This window comes from Drosophila arizonae, chromosome 3, assembly GCF_054131065.1.
Source record: "Drosophila arizonae isolate 15081-1271.41 chromosome 3, UAZ_ARI_1.0, whole genome shotgun sequence".
Lineage (NCBI taxonomy): Eukaryota > Metazoa > Arthropoda > Insecta > Diptera > Drosophilidae > Drosophila > Drosophila arizonae.
This window is the reverse complement of record NC_142923.1, coordinates 21,898,853-21,915,913: the sequence shown is the minus strand read 5'-3', so window position 1 is coordinate 21,915,913 and position 17,061 is coordinate 21,898,853. Positions and strand designations below refer to the sequence as shown.

The 17,061-nt window shown below is 32.1% G+C and overlaps 1 protein-coding gene across 3 annotated transcripts in view; it reads left to right on the top strand.

The window, feature by feature from the left end:
• Positions 1-17,061, top strand: part of DIP-zeta (Dpr-interacting protein zeta) — a 32,476-nt gene that overhangs the window by 2,078 nt on the left and 13,337 nt on the right. For all 3 annotated transcript variants that reach the window (XM_089463340.1, XM_089463339.1, XM_089463338.1), the window contains exons 2-5: positions 4,250-4,356; positions 7,324-7,540; positions 9,289-9,447; positions 9,600-9,728. In XM_089463340.1, the coding sequence (XP_089319466.1) occupies positions 4,250-4,356; positions 7,324-7,540; positions 9,289-9,447; positions 9,600-9,728 (612 nt within the window). The remainder of the gene's footprint in view (positions 1-4,249; positions 4,357-7,323; positions 7,541-9,288; positions 9,448-9,599; positions 9,729-17,061) is intronic.

The following is a 17,061-nucleotide window of genomic DNA, read 5'->3' as shown; positions in this document are numbered from 1 at the left end:
AACTGTGCGCAAAATTCATTCAGGCAGCGCAATTTATGTCGCAACAAGGCTGCGTCAGCCACAACAACAAACGTCTCTCTCTCTCTCTCTTTGGCAACTGACTCCAATGACGAGCCCATCAACTGCTGCTGGCCAATATCAATGCCATGCCAGATGTTAAATTGGGTATATAATAGGTGGGGGGTTAATTGACTCTGAGAGAAGAGGCTCTAGAAGTCGAGTGTAGTAAATAGGAGATTAGTGACAGCTTTATAGACAGTAATGGTAGTTGAAATATAATTAAACTATAATAAATGTCAAACAGCTATTTAACTTTACTTTGTATATAATTGTATATACAATTTTTAAATAAATATTTATAATTTTCAAAAATATTTATTTTACATATTTTTTTAATTTTGATCTTGAAACAGTTTTTAGTGCACTTTTGAATTTCTATTTAATTTTGTGTATTTCGAAATTGCTAACCCTATAGAAATACATTGTCTAAGAATTAACTAGCTTATAGTTTTCAAATTGGAATATTAGAATTATTTTCAATCTGTTCTATTATTATTTTTTTAAATTCAAAGATATAAAAATAAAGTTTTATATGTATTATTTTCAATGAATTTCTTAGTTTATATTTTTTAATTTGCGTTTAATTAATTATTAATTTATTTTCTTATTTTGAAATTGTTAGACCTATTTATTTATCTTTAACTAATTAACTAATTAGTTGTAGTTCATAATTTTAAAATATTAATTTTGTTTTCCAACTTAAAACTCAAATCAAATATTTTAAAATATTTTTTAATTTTATAATATTTTATATATATTATTTTAAAAGTTCACAGTTTTTAATGTTCATTCCCCCATTTTTCCCTTGAAAATGGATAGTGGGTACAATAGTAGCAGTTTAACAAGTGGGTGTGGCAGTGTTGTGGGCGTTATGTTGCGGGTGTTGTTGGTTGACTTGGTCTGGGGGCCTTCACAAAATTCATATGCAGACACGCGCTCTGGCGCGAAAATTGCAGCTGGATGAAATCCCATGATTATGCAGAGAATTTGACGCTGCTGCAAAAAGGTTGCACGCTCGACTTGTAGCAACAGCAACAGCCGTAGTTTTTCATTTTTTATGCCATTCGTTTTTTTGTTGTTGTTGTTTGTTAATTCAAGTGCATGAGGCATAGAATGGAGCAAAAAACTGTGGCACGAATGTCATGGTTACATTTGCCTCAAGGCTGCTAATTTATGCCTCCTGCTCCAGCTGTTGTCTCATAATTAGATGGGTCGATGCATGTTCTGGGCGTGCCAAATGCCACGTGTCAAATGAGTGTGGTTGACTGTGTGTGCGTGTGTGTGTATGTGGACGTGTGTACGTGTGTGTGCGTGTGTTTAGACTCCTGGGGTCAGTTGCATTGGCAGCGCATAGCAAATTGTATTTTGTATTGACTTTTGCCTTGTGCACTACGCCATAACAAATACGAATGTGTGTGAAGGTCTGTGTGTGCATGTGTGTGTAATATTGTGCTTATGCCTGGCAGGCATTATAAATATCTAATTAGAATGCAGTAGGTCTTTAAAAGTTTTGCTGAAAATTAAGGTCAAAATACATTTCTACAGCATAAGAAATATTCGAATAAAAATAATTTTTCTTCTCTTTAATTACTCGAATTTATTTTTTAAAAATTGCCAATAGAATGAAATATTTTCATATAATTATTATTATACTACATACATATAACAAAAATATAATTAATAATCTTAAATGTTTGGTGAAATACTGTAAAATACAAAATATAAAAAATAAATAAAATAGTATAAATTATTTGAAAATATGAAATTGTTAACTATTTAATTGAATTTTTACAAATTATTATTATATTTTAATAAAAATATAAAATTGTCGATATTTTGAAAGCTAAAATTGTTTAATATTAAAAAAAAAAAGTATAAATATTCCATTATCTTGTCAAAAATTATGAATTTCTATTTATTTAAAAAATAAAAAGAATAAAATAAGCAACATTTGTTTATTAATATTTTGTTTTATATATTTAAAACTTTTAAAAATTTATATTAGAAAAACTTATTGGACTGAAAAGAGTTTTTAGTTGATTATCAATAATCAATTTTATATTATTATATACATACATTTTTCAGTATTTTTATTATTTTATTTTGATTATTATTAGGCTTTTTGATATTAAAAAATTATATTCAATTTTTTTGCTTAAAAATAGTATTTATTTTTTGTACATATAAGAATAAGGACTGATTTTAAATGTATCTTGATACTTAAATTACCTAATATTTGTTGAAAAATTAAACTCCAACAAAATTTGCTCTTTACTCTGAGCACCGAAGCGTAAGAGTGGAAAATGGAATTAGTTGTGTGCAAATATAGAAATAATTATATGTTCACAGCTATTTATTTATTTATTGAATAAAATGTTGTCAAGCAATCGAGATTTGCTAGCCAATTATGAAGAGATTTCTTAACCTTGCAGCGTTCGTTCATTTGGCCATCGCCTTTTGGCCATGTGATTTAATAATTGCACAACTAACATATTAATTGAATTGCATTGGCATTTTATTACGGCTCAAAGGGATTGAATTCAATTAAGCAAACGTGCGCATAAGTCTGATAAATGTTTTCATTGGCAGTTTTATTGCATTACGCAATCAAGACATACACACACACAAACACACACTCAAGTAAAAGGACAAGAGTTGCTTGCCATTAAAAAGCGTCAGACAGAGTAGCCTACATGCAAAGATCCTGTATGAACATAATTGCTGGCAAACAGTCAAGAGTTGCAAAATAATATCCTTCAAGGATGCATTCATTACCTTTTTTAATATGACAATCCTCTGCCACGCTTAATCCTTTTGCATTCAGAGCAGATGTTTGGTACTCTTACAGCATCTACTATGAATTTAATTAAATTGTTTATTTACAACATTTTCCTTTGTGTGAAATTTAATGGAAGCAAAAAATGAAATGTATTAAAGAAACTATATGAAGGAAAGCTGAAAGTTAAAGTTAAAAAATTTATCGGAGTTGAAAAGGTTACGAGATTATTTAGGTCGCATATTTAGTTTCCATATTGTTGACTTTTTAGTTAATAAATATTACAAAAAAAAAAATAAATAAATAAATAAAAATTATATATGAATAAAAAAATATAAGTGCAACTTTATTATTTAAATAAATTAAACTTTTAATATATTAAATATTTTATAACGATGACTATAATTATATTCAACTAAAATATAAGCTATAAATAAATATGAATACATTTTTATAACTAATATATTTTATGTTTTAAATTAAATTATTTTATGTTTAAAATTTTATAACTCAGCTGTAATTATAATTATTTCAATTTAAAAACATATCATATATCATTTATAATTTGTAATCAATTTTGTAAGTTTAATATAATATTATTTTTAAATTTATTATTTATTTTCTTATAATTTTGTATTTTCAAGTGTATTGATGCTGCGGCTTGGCTGGGTCAACTTTTCCCATTTTATTGTTAATGGCTGTTAAATTTAAAAGCATTTCTGACAAGGTTTTTGCAAGCCGTCATTTAATGCGTTAAAAAAAAACAGTGAGATCTTTTTAGAGAGTTACCGACTGAATAATACTCATTCATGGCCCAAACGCTATCATCTTCATTTTCCGATTTGTTACGCCCTTAATCGGTATATATATTTTGAATAGAATATATAAACAACAACTACGACAGTTTCTGTTCTAATTTTAATATGTTCACCTGACATTGCCTGAAACCAATATATTCATTTCGTTTTCGTGAATGAGTATATAAAGCGCGAGAAGAAATTAAAAATTTAATGTGAGCGGTGAGGAAAACGCAAAATGAAAACTTAATTTGAAAATGCACAAAATAAAAAAATCGACGTGTGAACATTTTTAACTTGTTGATATTTCAGACAAATAAAGCTACATTGTGTTTGTTTTTTGTTTTTGCTGTTGTTGTTTGCAGTTTCGTTTCAATAAAATTTGATTGTATTTTTTTTTTTTACAATTAATCTGATGCAATAGCATTGAATTTTCGCTTATGCTAATTTATGTATGCATTTATGTAAAATTTTTTGGCATTTTAATTCTAATCGCAGGCATAATAAAATCGTGCATAATTTATAAACTACAGTGAATAAATAATGAAACAATCATCATATTACTAAATAATACTGAATGAATTGTATTTATCTTCTTTTTTATTATTTATTGCAGCTGTTGTTGAAGAACCCGAATTTACCGAATACATCGAAAATGTAACTGTACCTGCTGGACGTAATGTCAAACTGGGTTGCTCGGTTAAAAATCTTGGCTCATATAAGGTGAGTACAGAATATGAATATAAATATGAATATGAATATGAATATGAATATGAATATGAATATGAATATGAATATGAATATGAATATGAATATGAATATGAATATGAATATGAATATGAATATGAATATGAATATGAATATGAATATGAATATGAATATGAATATGAATATGAATATGAATATGAATATGAATATGAATATGAATATGAATATGAATATGAATATGAATATGAATAGGCAATGTTATATGTTTGGTAAATTCAGATATGAATTTTAGAGCTCTCGTATAAGGGTTTCAACCTTTAGGAAACTGTGTAGAAAGTATTGACATACTGAACTATTGAGAGATAGTGTGCCAAATGGACTCTGCAATGATGATGTAATTCTAATCTCTCGTCTCTTCTGCCACACATTGTACGACCTGTTATATTCCCAATATATTTGACTCTTTTTATGCACTTTTCAATGGCTGCTTAGCTCGTTGCTATGCAGCCTTTAGCACCAGAAGCGAGCCACGTCTTTGACATTAATGTAGGAAACCAATTTCAAGTGCAAGTGCTGCACTCAGGCTGCTCGGCCACTCCAATGGCTGCTTAAGAATCTCACTTAACGAAGTGTCGAAGCAAATTTCTGCATACCTGTGCATAAATGCACATTTAGTGGCTGGTTTTTGCGCTCACCCCTTTAAAAACTATTTAATAACATCTAACGTCAACTATATATGTATATGTATATTTGGTATATATATAAGGGTTAACTCCTACTTCTGGCCGCACACGTACTACATGACTGCAATTTCACAGCTCAGCAGCACGAGTTGAAAAAGTGTAAAAGGAAAAGCGGAAGCGAGAAAATTGCATCATAGTGTCGCATATAAAAATAAACTTGGCTGGTTTCATGTGCGTTGCGGTGCGTCTGTATGTTCATGTGTGTGCGTGTGTGTGTGTGTGTGATAGCTATGAATTACACGCTGGCAATAGATGTAAGCGAGACGCTTGCTGTCAGAGCTGTTGAGCTGGGTTTGGGCCACAGACACAGCTACTTAAACATGCCATCAGCTAAACCGAGTTGCTCCACGCTTTTTGCTACCTGTCGAGCCCCGCACTCCTTTCGCTGGTGCCCCTGCACCACGCTGCTTACTCCCATTTTCATTTTGGCCATTTTATTTAGTTCATGCACGTTTCTTGTGTCGTCAGCGCTCGTTTTCTTGTTGCTCGCATTTACACCTCAATTTGATTCTATTTCCTGGCTATGCCAAGCCCCCAAAAAGGATGAAAAAGAGAAGAGAAATACATTCCAGATATCAGGTGCTGGCTTTCACTTCTTCCTCCCTCTACATCTTTTTTATCCCTCTCCCTCTCTCTCTGTCTCTGTCTCTGTCTGTTTCTCTATCACACTTTAGCCTCAGCTGATTTGGGCTTAGCTACTCGACTCAGCTCTTCGAGTGCTTGGTAATGATGCTCCTGCTGATGCTGCTGCTCTATGGCGTCGCAGCGCATCATTTCAAGTGCTTTTGATAGTCATGACCCGGTTCTCCATTTGCCTTGGTAATGATGTGTCTAAGCCCCGGCTAGCTCCTAGATCTTTGCTTTCGCCAAAGCCTTTGCCACTTATTTGCTCAGTTTACCTGTGCACCGGGCGTATGCGCAATGCTAACTCTTAATTAGTTGACTTTTGCTATAATCTTCATATTAAGTGTGCTGCGCTTCACTTGTCTCTCATCTGTCTCCCTCGCTTTCCACTCTCTCTCTCTCTTTTTATCTTCCGTTTATCTAATTGCATCAATCGCTTTTCTTTTCATTTTTCTACCCTTTTTGCCGTCAGAGTAATCAAATCATTATCGCTCATTACACGCTGATTTCTTACGAGCTGCTTAATTAATAAATCATTTTGCTTTATTCCTATTTTTTGCGGTCTGCATTTTTTATTTGCTATACTGCAGAAAAAGCCAAGGCAGGTAATGACTGCGAGATACTCTGTTTTTGCGATGAATTGATGTGAAATGATTATGATAATTTTTATAGAAAAAATACATATAAAAATATTTTATATAAAAAAGATTTCCACATTATATAATTTGTATATTCTCTTTGAAATTGATCAATAAAATATATTATTTTTGGTATATAAATATTATTATATATTTTTTATTTTGGCTGACAATCTAAATAATATTTTAATAATATTTAGTAAATATATATTTTCGGTTTTTTTGCTAATCTTTATTAATTTTAACCACTTCATTATCATTCCAAGTATATTCGATTTTTAGTCCCGCCTCATTGACTTCCATGAGTCTACTCGAAATGCTTTCGACAACAGTGTATAGAAATGCTAAATGAAGCATGAAAGGACGAAAAGGACTTGTTTTTGTTGTCTCCTTTTCTCCCTCTCTCTTGCGTTTTCAGCTTGATTTCGCTTTACTAGCGCCGTTTCATGGAACTTTTTGCATAAAGCAAAAATTCTCTCTTATTTGATGAACTGTGGAATAGAGCAGAGTTATAGTATTATGATTATTAATATTAAAGTATTTTTAATAGCATTATTATTACTATAAGTAATCCATTTTATAGAGCACTGATTTAACATATTTGCATTGTGTTTTTTTTTAATCGAGAAGATATTGGGATATAGATATAATTGATAGTGGACTTATAATGTTGTCTATATCAAATCAATTAGCAATAACTGAATCGATTAATTTATTAAGAGTTAATGTCCTAAAAGGTTATGTTTTTATTGAATCGCTGTCTTTACATAGTTATTCCACAAAATTTTTATCAATCGATATGCAATTTTAGTTATATCTTGCCAGTTTTAAAACACTGTGCCAAATTTTATTAATATATCTACGCTCAACTAATTCAGCGTAGAGTTTTTCCAGTCCGTTCATTTGGACTACTCTAGTTCTATTAACATGATAATTAATTCTCTCTATATTTATATTGTCTTTCTCTCTTCCTCCAGGTCGCTTGGATGCACTTTGAGCAATCGGCGATATTGACCGTGCACAATCACGTGATCACGCGCAATCCGCGCATCAGTGTCACGCACGACAAGCACGACAGGCATCGCACCTGGTACCTGCACATCAACAACGTCCACGAGGAGGACAAGGGACGCTACATGTGCCAGATCAATACGGTGACGGCCAAAACTCAATTCGGCTATCTGAATGTTGTGGGTGAGTACTAGCTGTAGTCGTTGTTGTTTGCGGGGTCCATCAGGGCTACCGTCTAATCAGCGGTACCCCTGCTGCAAGGGTACACACGAAAATCCTGTATAAATACGCTGCAAATTAAAAAATAATTTATATGCCTTAAAGCGTGCACACAGCGAGAGAGAAAACAAAGACAAAAAACAGAAGTAAGGGAAGCCAAAAGCAAAGTGTGTATGTGTGAGTGTGTGGGTGTGTGTATATATGTATGTGTGAGTGTGCGTCTGCGTGTGTGCAGTGTACAGTTCAGTGAATCTTTTGGCCAAGCGAAATTATTTTCCCGCCTGGCAAACAAAACAAATTATTAAAAATGCATTCGAAACTCGCCGACAAGGGAGCACAATTTTTTAATTAAAAAATTATGTGCACGAATCCAACAACAAAAAATTCAACTGTTAAAAACGGCTTACAAACAAATACGAATTCAAATAAAAGCAATGTGCAAACTCAGTCATAAAAGAGATATTCTAATCTCTAATCAAAGACTCGATTATGCTGTATAAACAATTAATGTAACTGCGGAAATATTTGTTTTTTTTTTATTATTATTATTATTATTACCAATATTAAAAGTTTGAAAATGGGAGATGAAATTTCATTCAGTATTACAAAATTAAAAAATTAGTATATAGATTTCGTAACAGGAAAATTTAAAACAAAATTAATAATGATAATAATAATAAATATGTATAAAAAACTTACGAAGTAAATAAATATTAAATAAATATTTTTTTCAAATATTAAGTTTAAAATATAATTTCTTAATTTATTGAAATTATATTAAAATAAATAATATTGATAAATATAATAAATTAGTATTCTAAAAGATATAAAACAATAATAACTTAAGAAATTTTTTGTTCAATATTTTCAGTAATTAATTTTTTTTTTTAATTGATTATGGTTATAATACCTTTTAAAGTTTATACAAATTTTGAATGCTATAGGGACAATTATAAATCAAAAATATGTTTTGCAATATTAATTTGTGTTAATAATTGTGTATTATTATTTTTATGTACGTAATTAACCATAAGTTAGCATTTGAAAATATTTTAAAAATATATAAATGAATTTATAATAATATTGGATGTAAATTAATTTAAAATAAAGCCTTTAACAATAGTTGTTAAGGATTGAATTGGTAACTTAAGCAAATGTACTCAAAATTGTTATATAAATGTATATCAATTATATATATATAGATATACTCACATAAATATGCATATACATACATATATTCAATTAAATTTTGTGCATTTAGATCCATTTCAATTTGAAAAATATAAGCGAAATAATTATGGAATGCATATTGAAAGCTGATGGAATTGAAATTGAAAATATTCCAGCTGCAATATCCTGTTGCACAAACCCACACACACACACGTGCAGACACCCACACACACATATATTGGCGCACATTTATTCGCAAACAATGCAATTTATCACCTATTTTAGTTTTTGCTGCCTATTTTTGGTGGCCAGCGATATATGTAGATGAGTTTGTGCATGTTATGAATTGGCTGCTCTCTCTACATATACACATGCATATACATGTACACATACATATATTATGTAGGCGCTTTAATCTTAAATGTATCCGGCGCATTGTTTGCGCCGTAAGCGGTTTTATCCTAGAGCTGTTAACAGTTATTTATTTGGTTTACTGAAGTTACTTTAAAACAATTTTCCATTGATTTTGCAACTCTTTGCAGTGCCGCCAAATATTGACGATTCGCTGAGCTCGAGCGATGTCATCGTGCGCGAGGGCGCTAATATATCGCTGCGTTGTCGGGCCAGCGGCAGTCCCAGACCCATTATCAAATGGAAGCGTGATGATAACTCGCGCATAGCCATCAATAAGAATCACATAGGTAAGTGCAAAGGTAACGGACAGCTGGCTAGCGCATATCAGAGCAGCTGCATCAATCATTTAAGAGATTCACCTAACTTCCTCTACCTCTACCTCGCCCTCTCTCTCTCTCTCTCTATCTCACTCTCTCTGTCTCTTTCTCTTCTGTTGCAGTGAATGAGTGGGAGGGCGATACGCTGGAGATAACCCGCATCTCTCGTCTGGACATGGGCGCCTATCTCTGCATCGCATCCAATGGGGTGCCCCCGACGGTTTCCAAGCGCATCAAAGTCAGCGTCGACTGTGAGTATAATAACTAAAGAGATGGGGCAGGGACTGTATGTTAAGGGGGGCGCAGGGGCACGGCGGGGTATATCAGCTTTTCGCTTTTGCTCTTTGACTGTTTGTCGAAGCGAAAATGATAAAGTGATTCTTTTCTGGTGCTGAACAGATTTTTTCACAACTATTTACCAAGCACTTGCAGCGTTAACACAAATTCTATATAAAAATTGTGAAAACTGCGAAAAATTTCAAATAAAAATTGTGCAAAAATTGTGGAAAAATTGTGGAAAAACTAAATACAGTTTTTATAGCTTTTGGATTTGGGTTAGCTACCGCTTTCAAATTGTTTTTCGTTACGTGTTGACCAACAGCGTTTGATGGCTAAAAACTACCTTTATAAATTTGTATATCTGCCCCTCACGCTTTGTGTCTGGGTGCGTATGCGAGTATGTATGAGTGTGAGTATGTGTGTTCGAGTGTTGTGTATTATTTGCACTGTTGTCCCTAGCAACTCATATTTCCATTTCGCGGCTGCGGATTAAACTTGATCTGATAGTCGGTCACATGGCAGGCACTGTGGTGAGAGATCTGCGTATAAAAATACATTTTTTGATATTTCGACAGTAGTTAGTAGTTAAGCACGCAAAGATTGTGTAAACAAATTTCGTATACAATTTCTAAAATATAAAAAATTAATAAATAATTAATAAAAAAAATCATAATATAACAATAATAATGATACAATTATAATTTTAATAAAAATAAAAGAAATAAAATAAAATGAAATAAATAAATAAAATGAACTGAAACATCAATTATTGTTTTTTTATTGCCTGTAAAATTTCCAAAAAAAAAAAGTTCATTAATTTCAATCTTTTTATGTATTTTTTACAACACATTTTCATTATTTCCTTATTTATTAATTTTTTAATTTTTAATTTATCTCTAATTTAATTGATTTGGTTTGTTCAACAGTTATATATTGCTCAGTTAAAAAAAAAAAACTTGTCTTCCTTAACTTTTGGAGTTTTTAAAGATGTCTTAAAAGATTTAATACTAATAATTATTTATGAATATACATATATTTTTTTCTTAAATTTAATACTTTATAGCCAATTTTAAATAAATATGAAATGATAAATATTCATATTACGTATGAAATGCAACTTTGTTCACAATATCAGCAAAAGTAAATAGCAATATTCCATGTTCTCTCATATAATATTATACTTTTTAAAATCTATTCTTATTCACATTAATTCATTAAATTTGTAATATCCTAACAACTTTTGCTTAATGTAAACCTGCAGCCCATTTAAACGCATATAAGATTCCTTATACATTTGCCTCCTCCATCGCACTTTATCTGCTAATAGTCCAATCTTATCAGCATAACATTTAGCCCCATGCTGGGCCCACTGTCTCTGACTGATTGCATTTCGAGGCCCCACTTGTAGCTGTTGCTGCACTTTTTCCGCAAAATCTCACGTAAAAACAAAACGAATCACAAAAAAAAAAAAAAAAAAGAAAAGGAATGAAAATTCAAAACGAAACAAAGTTCAAATCAGTGTGCAGTTCTTTTTAAGATTTATTACAAGCGACAGTCAGTCACATCACATGCTGTCCGTGCGCTGTCATGCCCGTAGCAGCAGGGGGCAAGAGGAGATGGAGTGTGGGGCGTGGCAACAAGCGTTGTGGGCGGTGCAGTGGCAACGTCACAGAAAATTTGCTCGTTTGCTGTCACTTAAAAATGCCGCAAGCATAAATCTATTTTGGTTTTGTGCACGACATTCATTCCCTTGCTTGCTAGCCAAACAAAACAGAACCGAATCCGAATCCTAACTCAGAGACGCCCCCAGGCCGCACAACGGCCAACACTACACCCATATAAACCTGCCCACTCCCTCGAGAGCTGAACTCACACAGACACACACACACACACACGAAAAAAAGTGCAATACAAATTACACGTGTGCGAAGCGAGAGCCATAAAAAAGTAAGTCGAAATGCCTGATTGCTGTAGACATACACCGGAAAAAAGAGTGCACAAAGAATGTGTGTGTATGTGGGTGTGTGTGTGTGGGTATAGAAAATATGAAAAGACTACTTCAAAGTGCTTGGGAAGCAAAAAAAAGTGTAGAAAAACTAAACAGATTTGCCGCACAATGGATTGTTTGGGCAGGTTAAACAAACTTGTGACTGACATAGAGAAGTGTGTAGAAGCAGTTATTAAATCGTTAATTGATTTGTGAGATACGACGATAAATGAACAGTAATGGAAGCTAGAAGCAAGAGCTGTTTGATATCTACAAAATAATTATATCTCTTACAAATTTCAGTTTCAATTTCAGTAATCGAAATTTAGCAACAATTTCGAATTAATTTAATTATTATATCTGTGCTCGATAAGGTGTAAATAATTAAACAAAAAGAAAGGAGACTGTCGACAAAAGGGTATATAGCTTGTTTCAGACGTTTCAGCTTACCAGAGCAGGCTGCAGGATTTATAGTTTACAATTTTTTTCATTATTTATTTTATTTTTTTGTGGAGTTGATGCGATTTTTATTGTTCACCTATATGTGTGTCTATATGTCAATGTCTAATATCAATTTTGGCTCGTTTGATAAGGTTATATGTGTAGTGTAGTTCAATGGCCCAAAAAATTTCAAATTTTAAAAGCATTTTTATAATGAGAGAAAATGCTCAAAAAAAAAAAAAATAAATAAATAAATAAATAAATAAAAATAAATAAATAAAAAATAAATTTAAAAAATACAAAATACAAAAAAAAAAAGGAAAATAAAAATAAGAAAATACAATAAAAATATAAATATGTACATAAAAACACACACACAAACAATAGAATTAAAAAATTTTAAAAATAAATATATAAAAATATATAAGGAAATATAATTCAACACAATGCAATTTAAATATTCAATACAATATAAATAAATAAATTAAACTAATATTTTAAAATTTTAAATTAATTTTAATTTAAATCAATTTTTATATTATATTTAAATTATTTAATATGGCAAAAAATTTAATGCTATCTAAGATTTTCGTCCATATTTATATTTACTATTATTTTTTATTTACTTTTTTGTTATATATTTTTTTTATTGTTTTTACACTGTGACAATATATGCCCAATTAATACCTTTTTTTTTTACTGAATAAATACTTTAAATTAACAACTCAGCTATGCCTTACCCACAAAACTAATTCCTGGCCAGCTTTGTTAGCCAACAATTTTCTGTCACGAAAACCAATTTCTAGACTTCGTCTTCAATTTCCCATAAAAGCAGGTCGATAAATATTCCTTGTGTTCTTTGGCACTTTTTGGTACCAAACGATTTTTCGTGTGCTCGATCATAAATATAAAATCGTACGCTGATTTTTAAAAAATGTCAAAAACGAATTTTCAAACGCACTAAAGGAGAGCAAAAAAAAAAAAAAGAAAGAAATTTCGTCTGCAACAGCAACCCAAACAATTTGTTAAAACAACTGTGACAGCTTGCATATGTCCTTTAGCCAGGACACACATGGAGACTAACTCTCTGCTCTACTCTCTCTCTCTCATTTTCTCTTTCTCTCTGTCTCCCTTTCTCCTTCCTTGTTTATTTCTGTTTTTACTATATCTTGCTCCATGTTTGTACGTTTATTGTGGCGTGCGTTGCTTAACAAACAGGAAGCAACAAATTCAGCTACTGTTTCCGCTTAGTGTTCGTCTGTGCGAGTGTGTTTGTGTGTGTGTGTGTGTGTGTGTGTGTGTGTAAACCAGTTTGTTTCTAACATTTGTGACTGCATACTGATTTGCTTGCAGCAGCAGCAACAGCAGGACATAAGGACAACATATGCTGCGAACGACCCTTAACCTGCCCCACTTCAGCAAAAAAAGAAATAGAACGAAGCAATAGAAAAAAGAAGTAAAATTTCTTTGGGGCCAACTTAAGCAGCTAATTTGGTATGCAATCCAGATATTTGGCATTCATATTATTTCTTTTGGCTTTTTATACAATTTGTCGGTACTTAACAGAGCTTTAAAACGAAATCCCCAATGACTAGATTTCGAGTGGCTTTAATCAGGGAATCAAAGAAGTATTGGAAAGGATTACATTTTCATTGTCAACGATTTCAAATGGTTCTCACAGGAATTGTTTTTATTCTCTGATAAATGTGGAATTTACAAATTTTTATTCAATTTCCAAGTCAAATATTTAAAAGTTATATAGGATATTATTTTTTTTTGTTAAAGACTTTCACTGGAATTTTCTTTAATAATCGAGACAAACCCGTTTAAAAATGTTCTCTATTTTCTATTATTTTCCTTGCAAAAGATTTTACCGGAATTTTCTGTAATAATTGAGACAAAAGTATAACATATCAAACAATTTTTAAGTTACCTGCAAAAAGTTATATGTAATATATTTTTTGTCAAAGCATTAAATATGTGAATTCTAAAAGTTTTTAATTTTCCTGAAAAACAATTTTTTATTATATTATTTTCAATGCTAAAGAATTCCACATTTTATTTATAGAGGAATTTGCTTTTTTCAGACAAATGTGTGAATTGTTAAAGAGTGTTAAATTTTTCTACAAAGTATTTAAGATTTATATATAATTTTATTTTGCTTGCCAGAAATGTTTTCTTTATTATTTGAGGTTTATGTATAAATTAGTAAAAAGTTTTCGATTCTCCTGTAAAATATTTGGAAGCCATATAATAATATACTATATATTTTCATTGCTTGAGATTTTCAAAGCTTTTCACTGGGATTTAGTAATTTCATATTTAGGATAAATATGAAAAGTATTATTTAAAAAAATATTTTTGTTTTATACGTATATATTTAACTTTACTAAATACTAAATAAAATATTTACAATCTATAATGTATATGTGGAGATCTATAGAATAGGCTTACGTTCCATAAATAAGTCGATGTCGCCTTTAAGCCCAGTCGGCCAAGCTAAGTGGCTGGCAGTACGATAATGCCCAGTGTCTGGGCGTATAAATGAAAACACTAAAGCACTTGACTTTAGGCACTCTCGACATGGCGGTGACAAGCCAAGCATTTGCAGCAGTTCCTGTCCGGTTGGAGTTCTTAGCGCTGATTTAAATTACAATTGAGTGGCGACAATATTCTGCGAAGGCGCCGAGCGAGCGAAGCTGCTAAGTGGACAGCAACCGAGTCGGGTAGCTGGCAACAAAAACGAAGAGAAAAGAAAAACGAGAGGAGAAGGACTTGAGTCAACAATAATTTAGTCCGACTGGGAGTAAGAGGCGCACTGGCTGAGTGGGTGTGGCTGAGTGGGGGCTTGCTGTTTGCGCCTCAGTAGTCAGCGGACATTGAGTGACAGTTGTGTCTGGCTGTCTATAGAAAATTGCAAGGTGCCACTGGCTGAGTGTAAACAACTTGAAAATTAGCAGTTAATGAAGCCTCGTTACGGTCGCAGTCGGATCGGGTAGTCGCCCAGTCAAGGATTACCGCTCAAGTGGCTTGGCTTGCCTTGGCATTGTTTGGACGTTGATTGCGCTGAAGGATGTTGGCGCAATATTTGTGCGGAATTAGTGTAATGGCAAATGGACAAGATGATGGCAATGAGCTGATTGCATTGCGATTGCCCAAAAACGGGACAGGTGAATGGTCTGTGCCAAGATAAGGACAAAAGGATTGGCCACGGCACGTGCTGCTGAACGAAGCCCGAAGAACTCTCAGAAATTGCTGCAGACAATGTGATTGAAACAAAGAAAATGTTATCTGATAATGGGTCTCGTAATGGCATATTGCTGGCATTTAACGTTCAAACTGCTGTTGAGTGTTGCCGTATGAAAAGCCTTTCTATACGATTCTCAATGTTGCTTAAATTTGAGTGTGGTCATTGTATAGAACTGAACTGTCATTTGACTTTAAATTTAGCTAAACTGTTGACTTTTATTTTTCATTTCTTCTTTATCTCTTTGATTTTCATGATTGCTTTGAGTTAATTCCTTTTTTTGTAGAATACAATTATTTGTGGTCTATTTAATTTTTGCATAAATATTATTTACCACAACTAAAGTAGATATATTTTTTGCGCTTGGTAATTCAGCTCCAATTGTTCAGATTATTCGCATTACCTTTTTCTGCTGTTTGCATTTAATAATTGATCACATTTCTCTTTAATTTTATTTATTTAGCATTCACACAAATATTAATTTTCTATAGCCAAAGTTGTTCTGTTTTTTACTCAATTTGGGTTTTGGCTTATCAGATTTTCTCAGAAGCCGCAAATAAGAGTTATAAATTTAAAAAAATTGGGCTCAAAAGAAGCCCCAAGAAGAGAGAGGAAGTTACACATAAATTATTTTTTTTACGGCAAATTCAATAAAAAGATATACTTTTATCATATATATATATATATATATATATATATATATATATATATATATATATATATATATATATATATATATATATATCTCTCTCTGACTGATGTTCATAAAAGGAAAACATGCAAAAACTTTAATTATATAGACAATTCAGAATCCCATTCCCTTGCGTAGTTGTAAGTTGTTTTTGCCAAATTTGAATCCAGAATTTTTTTAACTTTGGACAATTTCTGTTGGCAATTTGAATAATTTTGTTTGTCATAACCTAGCGAACTCTCCATCACCCCCTCTCGCTCCCTCTATCTGTTCTGTATGTCTTTCATTTCTTCTCCCTCTCTCTCTATATATCTCTATCTCTTACTGGACCATAGAATCGCTTCAATTCATTTCGGTTAACTTTTAAGTTTCTTCCAGCTGCATATTGACAAACAAAGTTTCAAGTCCAATTTATGCATGCATTCAAGTTGCATATATATATATACCTATTTATATAAATATATATATATATAGAATTTATTTTTGTCTTTGGTTTATGCAAATGGCAAGTCGAGCCAGATCTTAAGTATAATTTTTTATGCAACTGATTTTCATTTAAATTGAGAGCCAAGACAAGTCACGAGGCTGCGCCTTTTCTTTGCCCAGGAGAAAAAGTTCGCCATAGTTCGCACACACACACAGCCGCACATGCACACACAAGTCACACGCAAAGAGGGTACCAAGCAGAAAAAAAAAACAACTATTTTTTCTTTCAGCGGTCGCAGCTCATGAAAAATCTTATGAATAGCATTATTCCGTATTTTGCTGGCTCTTGTGTTTCTCTTCCGCCTCCGCCTCTGCCTCCGCCTCAGCCTCTTCCGCCTGCGCCTCCTCTTTCTCTTCCGCTGCATCTTGCATCTCTGCTTGAACATCTTTCGAGTCTATTTGTTATGTGTTTGTGCATCTGTGGAGTAGTTTGCCGTAGTATATAGCAGAAGG